General features: G+C 40.7%; 1 protein-coding gene across 1 annotated transcript; it reads left to right on the forward strand.

Moving 5' to 3' along the window:
* Positions 1–3,217: 3,217 nt before the first annotated feature.
* rnf182 (ring finger protein 182) lies at positions 3,218–4,153 on the forward strand. The gene has a single exon (XM_071538220.1). The coding sequence runs from the start codon at positions 3,218–3,220 to the stop codon at positions 4,151–4,153; it is 936 nt and encodes a 311-aa protein (XP_071394321.1).
* The last annotated feature ends 8,397 nt before the right edge of the window (positions 4,154–12,550 follow it).

A 12,550-nucleotide genomic window follows, 5' to 3' on the forward strand; every position in this document is an offset into this window, starting at 1 on the left:
TACTCCACCATCAGCAGGTTATGAGGCTGACAATAACATTGTTGCTTGAATCAAAAGTGATATTAGCATATATAATAACAGCATAACAACCTGAGTAACTTTCAGTGTTGACAGTTATTGAATAAAGGTCTTTTTAGCGCTTTATTTGGTTTATTATTTGTTAACAGTTTACACAACACATTAACACTACAGGAGGTTTTGTTTTGAAGTCTATTAAACTTCAAGCTTGTCTTTAGGACTATATAGGGGGGAAAAAAAATTGGTTTCAAAGTTGATATGCACTGTTTGAAAAAAGCAACGCCCACTCTTACAAAATGAGTCATAGGATAGTCATCTACTGATTGTCTTGTCCATTTTTATTGCTTGGATCCTTTTATGTTATTATTTATTTATGTATTTATTTATTTTTTACTATGTTGGCTTCATAATTGCTTCCTCTGGGATAAATACAGTTTTTTTTTAATTGAATTGCTGCTGGGAGATTTGTGATGCAACTGCAAAGCCTCTGCAGTAACACAGTATGACATGATAGACGGGGCAGCAGGAGCTCACAAGCAGTGCAGAAGGAGAGTGTGCTGGCATGCTGATGATACAGTGATGATACAGTGATGATACAGTGATGATACAGTGATGATACAGTGATGATACAGTGATGATACAGTGATGATACAGTGATGATACAGTGGACTGGTGATGGAGTCAGAGTGAGTCCGTCTTGCAGAGTAATGGGGGAAATGTGGACTACAAAGAGATAATGACCCATTTTCCTCCCATTATCCCTGCTGGTCTGTTCTGGCCGGGGATCAAGATCCCAGTTCAGAGACAAACCGTGATCCCAACGATGTCCTGCTCCACTTTCTCGTGAGCAGGCCAGACTTCACTCCATACACACACACACACACACACATCAAATGCTGAATGTACAGGCATGATAAAGGACTTTGAAGTAAATCACACTACCAGTCAAAAGTCTGGACCCACCTGACTGAATGTTCTGTGTTTTTCATTCTCTTAAAGCCATTTTGATCTAAAGGCTTCTGCTTAAATGCTTGAAATTAGTTTCTTAGACAAATATAAATAGTGAAGTTGATCCTATGTATGAATTTCTTTCCAAAGCCTTTTGCCTTTCCATCAAGGCAAAGGGCGGCTACTTTAAAGAATCTAAAATATAAGATAGGTTTGATTTGTTTAACACTTTTTTGGTCGCTGCATAATTCCATTTGTGTTATTTCATAGTTTTGATGTCTTTACTGTTATTCTGAAATGTGGAAAATCGTAAAAATAAAGAAAAATGTGCTGTGTCCAAACTTTTGACTGGTAGTGTATTTTACAAAAAACACTAAACAAATTCAAGAGCGGTTTCTTGACCAGCAGGATGAAGTCAAACTCGATTGATCCTTTATGTGAAGCAGATTTCCACCTCCATCTCTCAAAGATCCGGAGGCTTTTCTTCTTGAAGAAAGCTCCAGTATCCCACTACACACAGTTCAGGATTTGATCATGGCAGCAGTGCAAAGGAGGATTGCACTGTGTGTGTGTGTACGGTCCTGCTGTCCCTGTCCCATGTGTCAGTATGTGCTGTGTAAGCTGTCAAAAACAAATTTCACCAAGACAAATTCCTGTATATTTGCAGTACTTTGCAATGCAAAATATTCTATTTGTAAAGCTCAGATCTTCAGGAGAGAGAAGAGAGTGTTTCCTTCCTTTTTCCTCCATGTTTTCAAAGTCACTGGATTTGCCAGCAGCCTGCAGGAGAGTTTGTCATCTTTCTTTTGACAATCCAGTGTGTTTTACATCCAGAGTTTCTACACAGGGCCGGGAAAGTATTGGAGATGAATTTCATGATTTCCAGGTCTTAAAAAAATATGGAGAAATAATGATGTGTTTGGTTGCAGGTCCGCTGTTAATTCACATATTGTGATATTTGTTGTTGTGAAGAACACACAGACGAGCACACACACACACTCACAAACACAGGCTCAACCACACACACACACACACACACACACACACACACACACAGGCTCAACCACACACACACACTAACACATTCTCATGCAAACATACACACATACTTGCATGTTTGCAGCTCATGTACACACAGTCTGTCATGCTCACACACACACAAATACATACACACACGTATACACAGATACATTCTCATGCAAACATACATGCATGCTCACTCATATGTTTGCAACCACATGTACACACACACATACACACAAATGCACGCACACACACACACATACAAATTCTCAAGTAGACACACATGCTGTATGTTTGCAAGCACATGTACACACACACAAACGCGCACATACACACGCTTAATTGGACACACATACACACAAAATGCACACACAGATATCCTCATGCAAACATGCAAACTCATAAGTGTGCAAGCACATGTCCACACGCACACACACACACACACACATTCTCATGCAAACACACAAATTCATGTTTTCTGATACATATACACTATATACACAGTCACTCTCTCTCACACACACACACACACTCACACACACACACACACACACATTATTAACAGTGTACCAGAAAAGCCAAAGAGGTAATGTCTGTGTGTGTGTGTGTGTGTGTGTGTGTGTGTGTGTGTCCGGGAGGGTGAGCCACTAATTGGACTGAATTTCACTGAGTAACAAAAGAGCAGGCTCGAAAATTCCAGCTCTGGTTTGTACAGGCTCTGCTTTGTTGTCCCTTCGCCTCTGTTTGTTCTCTTCTAATGCTGTGTTAACAGTTATCTCTCTCTCTCTCTCTCTCTCTCTCTCTCTCTCTCTCTCTCTCTCTCTCACCCCCCCCCCCCCCTCTCCCTCTCTCTCTCTCTCTCTCCATGCGGCCCATGAAAGGTTTTTTGCCCGGCACGGAGCACAGTTACCCCAACTGCTCAGAGAGGCAGGCAACCCCCGGGGCCAGAACTCGCTAGCGGCTTCCCACACACTCACACACACACACACACATTCCCAAATCTCTCTCTCTTGCCCTGTCACTCTCTCTCTCTCTCTCTTTCACACACACACACACACACACACACTACAGGAGCAGGTCGGACAACCACGATGAACCCCAGACCTTCTGTGGAGTGGATCTCTGTCACTTTCTCCATCTATGGGAAACTCAGCGCTCAGCCCGGACTGTCGGTTGGATTTTTCTGTTAATCGCAAGAAGGGACGGGATAGTCCTTTGGGATAGGATGATGATTCAGCTGCAGGGCACAGAGGAGGGTGGAGGTGGAGGTGGAGGTGGAGGTGGAGGTGGAGGTGGAGGTGGAGGCGGAGGCGGCAGTGGCATCGTGGACGGGCCGAGCACCGAGGAGCTGGAGTGTAAGATCTGCTACTGTCCGTACAGCCTGGGGAGCCGCAGGCCCAAAGTCCTCGAGTGCTGCCACCGCCTGTGCGCCAAATGCCTGGCCAAGATCCTGGACCTGGGCGAGTCGCCTCCCAACGCCGTGGTGTGCCCGTTCTGCCGCTACGTCACCGGCCTGCCGGGGGAGGCGGCGAGCAGCCTGCCGGACGACTGCAACCTGGTGACGGCGCTGGCCCTCCAGAGCCGGAACCAGAGGAACCTCCACTTCCGCCAGGAGGCGACCGCCGAGCTGCTCCTCAGCCCCAGGCGCCTGAGCTCGCTGATGGGCGGCAACCCCGCGGCGTCCCCTTCCTCCTCCGCCTCCTCCTCCTCCGCCTCCTCCTCCTCCACCGCCACTACCGCCTACTCCTCCATCCGAGGCTCGCCGAACTTCGTGGTCATTACCATCATGGAGCCTCCTCCTCCGCCCGTCTCCGGCCAGGAGCTCCACCTCCACCGGCAGCCGCGTCTCCCTCGCCCCGCGGGGCTTTCCTCGGGCCGGGGCTACCGCTCCTCCAGCCTGGACTCCATGGCCTCCGTCACGCAGCGGTGGACGGTGTGGAACTGCGCGGCGCTCCTGTGCCAGACCTCGGCCCGGGCGCTGGTGTGGGTGCTGGGGCTGCTGTACTTCAGCTCCCTGCCCATGGGGGTTTACCTGCTCATCATGCAGAGGACGACCCTCGGGGTGCTGCTGGTGAGCCTGGTTCCTGCCAGCCTGGTCATGATCATGGTCTACGGGTTCTGCCAGTGTATTTGCCACGAGTTCTGGGACTGCTTGCCGCCATAATGGGACCACATCAGTATGGGATGGTTTGCTTTGAACACGTTTTAGAATGGAGCTCCAGAATTTTCTATTTTCACTAATGGGGATGGGGAAGGGGAGATTGTAACTGACAATGGGAACAGTTACCCAAATGTGGACAAATTGTTCCATTTCTCTCCATTTCCTGGTGTCATGCAATGACTTGAAGATGATGTAAGAGGAGAGCAAGAACAGATTATTTATATTTCAGATGGAATTCACAGTTTGGGGATTTTCAGTGCTTTCCATGTGTTTTGTTAACAGGTAATGTAATTTGTGTGTTGTTTTAGCTAAATAGCAAACTAACCAACTGTACTAGAAGTACCAGACTTAGATAAAACTTAAATGATTAATTTGGTAAATATTATCCAGAATTATTTTGTTGCGAGAAACAGGAAGGAGTTTAAGGTAGTAATCACCCTCTCTGGCACCAGTGGATCTAATGTACTGTGTAACAGTGGTTCTCAACATTTTCGGTTTGTAACCCCCAAACAACCTCTCCTCGCCACAGCACCCGCTCACAGACTCACGAAATTGAAAAATTAATTATTCATGAAATCAATTATTAGTATTATTAATCAGTCTCCTCATGTAGTACCATAGGGTTTCTATTGCTTAAAAAGCTAACAACCCTCTTTTTTTTTTTTCTTCACTGTATTGTATCGCTCTCTATATGGAAAACATCGAAGTAAGATGAATATATTTTGCTATAACTAACATAAATGTGCACACTTTCAAGTTTTTCTAACGCTTTTGTAGTCACAACGAATATCTATGCAAAGAAATGGATTGTATTATTTATCAAATCTCCTAGTTTTTACTTTCCAGTCCCCAAACGGCAGGGAATATGACTTCTGATGGGTAGAACGAACGGCCAAACAATAAGAAATGTATAAATAAAAGAAGATACAGAAAATCCAGATGTCTTGGTTCACACTCAATGGGAATACATTCAAATATTTATTTTGACATTCAGCCAAAAGGAAAGCTTTAACTATGGAAATTGATGTGAATGTTAACATCGTTGCCAGTATATCCCACCAGCTTCATTTGTTTTATAGGCTATATTAAGTTTTAATAGCAGAATTCTAAATGTTAATTTTGAATAATAAGTGCTATGTGATTATTGAGTCATCAATAAGTAAGATTTGATGCTCTAATGTGGCATCACTTTAGAAGCGATGGTCTTAGGTTGCTGAATAACGTCATGACTTATAGCCTACATACTTTTCTGCCAGCAATCATTTTCAGTCTAAGAGAAGTTCCCAGCTTTTTCAGATGCTGGAAATCATTTTGGAATCAAACTCATCATGTAGTGCAGTAGATGCAGAGGAAATGTGGTAATGAGTGAGGGGGCCCCATGCTGCAGGGGGGCCCCATGCTGCATGGGGGCCCCCAAAAACACTCTGCATTCATGGGAACAGAAAGTGATGACTAGCGCCCCTGCTGGCTGCCTTCAGTCCAGAAGAATATCCCCATTCCTTTCCCCTTTGTGTAATGTAAAATATATACACTGCCAGTCAAAAGTTTGAACGCACCACATTTTTCTTTATTTTTACTATTTTCCACGTTTTAGAATAATAGTAAAGACATCACAACTATGAAATAACACAAATGGAATTATGCAGTGACCAAAAAAGTGTTAAACAAATCAAAACTATCTTATATTTTAGATTCTTTGCCTTGATGGAAAGGCAAAAGGATTTGGAAAGAAATTCATACATAGGATCAACTTCACTATTTATATTTGTCTAAGAAACACATTTCAAGCATTTAAGCAGAAGCCTTTAGATCAAAATGGCTTTAAGAGAATGAAAAACACGGTGCATTCAGTCAGGTGGGTCCAAACTTTTGACTGGTAGTGTAGATGTGTGCAACGTTTTAATTCCAAAATTTTACAAATTCATTTTTAATAATAAGTGCTATGTGATTATTTAGCCCATATTTAAGTAAGATTTCATACCATTTCATGATCTTAGGTTGCTGAATAACTTCATAACTCACTTAAATATTTTCATGCCAGCAATTTCTAAGAGAAAAGGGTTTTTCAAAGCTTTTTCATATGTTGGAAGTCAGTCTTGTTCAGTCTTGTTGACAGCAGTGCAGTAGATGTGGAAGAAAATGTGGTAATGAATGAGGGGGCCCCATGCTGCAGGGGGGGCCCCCCAAAAAAAACTCACTGAAGTAATGGGAACAGAAAGTGATGACTAGCGCCCCTGCTGGCTGCCTTCAGTCCAGAAGAAAATCCCCATTCATTTCCCCATTGTGTAATATTAAAAAAATATATATCATAAATGATGTTATGAAGTGAGTATTGATCTCTGCAGGGGAATTCTCCTTTCTCTTGCACAGGGGGGTCAAAGGTCAGATACAGAGCAGCAGTCCTGGAGCTGGTAGGGATTCAGTTTCTGCAGTGGGGGGGTTTGAACCTGGGTCCCTCTCTAGACCCCCTGCTGCTCCAACATGGAGAATTAGCAGTATGAACTTTACCAGACTTTTTTGTTTTTGGCATTTTTGCCTTTATTAGAGACTGGCAGAGAGAGAGGCAGATGACATGCAACAAACGTCCCGGGCCGGATTTGAACCCACTGATCCACCAGGATGCCCCATCACATTTTATTTTTTTATTTTTTTTATTAAACTTTCATTTAACCATGCAAATCAGTTAAGAACAAATTGTTATTTATAATGATGGCCTGGCAATAAGCAAAATGCCTCTTGATGGGGAACTGGAGGAGAGGAGAGAAAAATAGAAATAAAATAAAATAAAATAACAGGCCCTTTACAGATGTTCTAGAAATAATGTAAAAATTAAAATAAATGTTCAAATACAATAATAATAACAGCAAAAATAATAATAGTGCTAGTAATAGTAGAAGTGAATTACAATTTTTTTTTTTATTATTTGTAGAACTTCTGCAATGGTATTATTATCATTATTATTATTATTGTCATTATTTTCATTATTATTATTTTGTATACATACAAATAACAGGGAGAAAAGATAGCAGGAGCCTGTTAAGAATCACAATCAATTAAAGCAGACTGTTTCTAATATGGAAATGGAATCCCAGTCATGTTGAATCAAGGAGGTTTTTACAAATCTACTCTGCAGTGTGTTTGTCAGTGAGCTTTGATGTGGACCAGCAGAGGGCGTCACAGCAGCTCTCCTCCCACAGGGATTCCTCAGATGTGTTGACTTCCTCAAGACTCTCTGGCAAAAACACTCCAGCTGTTTTCCCGCACTGACCAGCTGATAGCCAGTTTCTTGATTGTCTGTGTGAAATCTGAAGTACTGGAAACTACCTGCTGATACGGATCATGACTGTTCATCCTCCGCTGCTTCGCCAGATTCTCTCCTTTTATCTCTCCGTCAATAAAACTCCTGTCTTCGAGTAAAAAGTAACACAAGAAATTGGTGTTGTCAGTTATTTCCTGAGAAAACAAATTCCTGAGATGATGAACATATACCAGAGTGTTGGAGTGAACTGTGTGCTTTACTCTGGACAGTCTGTTAACAAACCTCTCTGCTCTGTCACTGTAACTATGCATGTAGCTGAAACGACCTGCTGAACCCAGACCAGACTGGGACATGGGTGTGGTTTTGGGTTTTGGGTTTTCCACACAGGACAATACAAATGCTGCAAGAATGTTTAGACAAATCATTTGAAAGTCAAATGAATTCTACTTTCTGTTATTACACCATACCTGACGCTGTCTGAAGCAGTGCAAAGTGATTCAGTATATTTACTCAAGTACTGAGGTGCCTTTACTTTACTCAAGTATTTCCATTTTGTGAGACTTTATGCTTTCACTCCTCTACATTTCTCTGACAGCTGAAGTTACTGTAGTTTCTCTGCAGAGTAATGTTGTTAAAATATGAGACGTTATCAAAGTTGAAGGAGGGAAGGAACCAGCGTCTCTAACAGAATCTTTACAGGTTAATGTAAAGAAAATTTAACACAACACTCAAATTGGAGACTGTCCTTAAAGATTAATGCTTTTAATAGATAAGATAAGATAAGATAAGATAAGATAAGATAAGATTGACTTTATTGATCCCATAGGGGACATTCGGGTGTCACAGCAGCAATGTACAGTACAATGGAAGAAAGAACAAAGTACAGGAAGGTAAGAAGGATAATAAAAATAAAAAATAGTGCAGAAAAGATATAAGGCAATATAGATAATTATAACACTATTAAAACTATGAAGATAAACAATATAAAACTATTAAAAAGTGTCTCATGTGTCCAAAGTGTCTGAAGTGGTGTTGAAGTGCTGAGTATCTCAATAATACTCAATAATAATAATAATAACAACTTTATTTGTATAGCAGTTTTCCAAAAACAATGTTTACAAAGTGCTTTACGTACAATAAAACACAAAGGGACAGTGATGTAAACGTACAACAATTAAATAAAATAAAGTTGGATAAAAAGTAAAAGCAAAAAGCAAACAAAAAAAAAACGAGGAGCTTCATTAACTAGTTACTGCAAGTCCTCTCCTGGGCAAAGAAAACATAAAAAGTAGAAATAATGCAAGAAGTACACAGATACAACTAGAAAACAGAGATGCAACTAAACACTGAGAGCATTTTGCATAAAAGTGTGTGTCTAACCGCAAGAACGTCCCCTGCAGAGACAGTCGTAAATAAGTAAATACATTTTTAAAAAAGTAATAAAACGTGAAACACAATTACAGGGAAGGGAAAAATCAAATGAAGTTATACAACTATAAGGACCAATTCACATAAAAGCCTGTCTACAAAAGTGCTTTTAGAAGGGATTTAAAAGTTCCACACCTAACACTCTCAAATATCCCTCTTCCACCACTGCTGAACTGTCCTGTGGTTAAACCCCACCCACCTGGCACTCCAGGCAGGTTAAAACAAACACAGAGACTTATTTTCTAACACTATTCCACTCAGCTCTGGCTTGTGATAAACAGTCCTGGGCCTTCTGTGTGTTTCACAGCGGACCTGATGTCTGAATCGAACAAGTGCTTCCCTACAGGGAGCATAACATCATTTCAGATTCCTTTTTAGTGATGCAATGAACATTCCCACATGTTGGTGCGAGGGACGTTCACAGGCTGAGAACTCCCATCAGCCCCCTCTCTCCTTCCTAACCCACATCAGATCTACTGGAATCTATCGGAAGCGATGGGTTTAAATCGTCCGTAACAGGAAATTATATCCCAGAAGTAATCAGGATAAAAAGGTTTACAAGGACACACAAAAAGACTGGTGGAGTCAAGGTGACGATGATGATGGGGGAGGAAAGAGTATTAAAACATCCTGCTCCAGTAGAAGTACTGTTACTTTGCTGATTTTTGCTTCAGTAGAAGTAAAAGTACTGCTGTAAAAATCTACTTCAGTAAAAGTACAAAGTGTCTGATTTAAAATGTCCTCAGAGTAAAAGTTCCTGAGTTCCTCTTTAGAACAGAGAACGTTGTCAGCTGTGATCTTTTCCATGTGATTCTAAAAGGAGAGAGGACAGAGTTCAGACCAGATTCTTTTCACTGGAAACATTAGAAACGAGAAAATAAAGTGCAGAAACAAAGTAAAGTCAGATTCCTCTTCTCACTGTGAATGGATCCACAGTTTGTCAGTTTACGTCGATCCAGTTTCTGCTGCTGATGGAGAGACACACAATCTGTTCTGTGATGGATGGGATTTAAAATGCAGCTAATTACAATACTTCAGTAAAAATGTACCAAAGTAAAAGTAAAATTACTGACTTGCACAGGTTAACCCAGGGATGGAGAGTGAGTGTCCTCTCTGTGTTTTGAATTAAACTGTTGGACATGATTTACTTAGTATGTTGTTTTCAATGAGGAAGGACAATATTCTTGAATTCATAATGCTACAGAATAGCTTTCCCAGATGAGAGTTCACACACACTCCTCTATAGTTATTACAGGGGTTCAGATTGTCTCCATTTTTAAATATAGGAGTAATCGGTCCCTTGTTCCACATTTCGGGGTATATGCTGCTTTTGTAAGACCAGATTAAATAATTTTAGTGCGGCCATGTAGAGTTTACTGCTGCTGTTAACATTTCTGTCTTTATACCCTAAATACCACACGCTTTTCCATTTTTCATATCTGGAAGTTTGACTTTTAACTCCTCCAGTGTGATTGGACTGTCCAAAGCATTTTGGTGTTTTGTTGCATTTTCTACTGATTTCAGTTTGTCAGTTATGGAAGTCTGATGTGTGTTTAAATCTTAGTATTCTGGATTTTGATATAGATTTGAAAAGTAATTTTTCCAAACATTGCCATGGGGAGTGAGTGGCCTCTCTGTGTTTTTAATGAAACTGTTGTACGTGCTTTTTCATGAATGCCACCGTCTTCTACGCATTTTTAATGTTTTAACTGGTCTTTGTCTTCAGGTCTTCAGTGGGGGAACTTTTATTCTGGGGTCTGTGTACCAGTGGCTGCTGGTGACTCAAAAAACTGGGGAAGAAAACCAACCCACCGTGTCATGTTATTTTACACTAGTTGGCTACTTATCTCTACTTTCTTATGTTCAACAAAAAAAATTAAGCAGGAAAACAATGTCTTACAAGAACTCTTAAAAACAACATAACAAATGTATTCAATCCTGTTGCTTCCAGCTGAACCATTCAGGCCTAATGCAGAAGATAGAGTATTTATCAAGGCGATGTAACAGGGAGTTGTGTGTGTGTGTGTGTGTGTGTGTGTGTGTGTGTGTGTGTGTGTGTGATGGTCCAATAGCTTGGATAGCATGTGCTGGTGTTTTTTTTTTTTCGAATTTGAACCCATATAAGTCCAGTGTGGAAGTTTTTATTTTCCTTTGGTACTCAGTTCAATGTGTAATATTCTGATAGTGGCTTAACTAGCTCATATCATTTGAAGTTTATTCTTCATCACAATATCTGAAATGACAGCTGGTCCACGACTACATAAAGTCTGTGGTCATATGTGTGTCAGGACTGAACAAAACTTTTTCAGACATTTTATGAGATTCCCAAACTCGACCTGGAAATGATCAAATGAATTCTTCCTACTTTTCCAGGCTTTTCAGGCCTGCGGAAGAAACTCTGTTTATTGAGCAAGTGCACAAAGCCAATCTAGCTTCTAAAAAGCAACAGATGATTAAACACTTGGAGGTTGCAAGCTTAGTCCTCCATGACAAAACTGTTTCAGTGAAGAAAGTTGCAAGGATAGAGATTGATTGTCAAATGTTATCCATCCACACTGTCCTTCAGTCTCTCCATCTAAACATTCACTTCATTCATACATTTAACCAGTTACATTAACAACAGGATTGTCCTTCATACTTTCCATCTTCACTAGTGTTTCTTCTTTGGTAACACTGCTGCTTCATTTGACTTTTGATTCCACATCTGCTCTAAACATGAAGACTGCACTTTGTTATGTTTTAGGGGAAATCGTCTCAGTTATACTGTCATATTAGTTTCACATTTTCTCTAGCAGCTTTGATAGACTTCCTGGAAAGAATACAGAAGAAATACTTCATTCATTCTTTGAAAAAAAAAAAAAATTTGCAAACATTCACTTTGTTCACACATCAAATCACTAAAACCTGGTAAAAGACTCTGGTTCAATCTTTCCATCTACATATTCACTTCATCCACACAATCAATCTGTTAAACCAGTATGTCAGCACTGTGGAGGAAAACAATGAATCCTCTCCCTATTGATTATAATAATAATAATGATTACATTTGTAGTTCACTTTTCTTAACATAGTTACAAAGTGTCGGGAACAAAATCAACATATTAACAACTATTCAGCTATAATAAAGTGAAGACTTCTAGTGCTGGCTCCATTAAGGCCCATGCAGTGGAACAGAAACAGCAGAAAATATTACAGCAACAATACAAATATGCAACAAAGATAAGAACTATATAGACCACACAACAGTTTACATTTTCATATGATTAAATGTCTGTTTGGATACTCTCTATTACTGACTGATATAACACAATAGTGATCCAACCTATATCCAGTTCATGAAAACTTTTCCATTGTTTTTCCTCTGCCACACAGGAAGTGATGCGTTTTACATTTCCAGTTTGTTTGGAATAAACAGAAAAAGAAGAACTGGGTAGTTAGCATGAGCAGCGATAGCCACCATGGCTGAACAGACAAAGAAAAGAGAAACTCAAACTGCACCAACAGAAAATCCAAGCTCCGCCCACACTGTTTGATTGACAGGTGATCTGTGGGAAGTGCAATGCAGAAACACCACAGTGAGGCTGAGGGACAAAGATGGAGAATTTTTCTTTTTTTTTTCACACATTGCTGCTTTAATAACTCCTCCATGCCAGGCCCTGGACAGAGGGCCTGGGATGGAGCTTACTCAACTCAGCAGTGGCTCCAGTATAAAG

Source organism: Centroberyx affinis, unplaced genomic scaffold (assembly GCF_046629955.1).
Source record: "Centroberyx affinis isolate AG114_WGS23_722 - 3 ecotype Tasmania unplaced genomic scaffold, CSIRO-AGI_Caff_v1 ptg003226l_1, whole genome shotgun sequence".
Classification (NCBI taxonomy): domain Eukaryota; kingdom Metazoa; phylum Chordata; class Actinopteri; order Beryciformes; family Berycidae; genus Centroberyx; species Centroberyx affinis.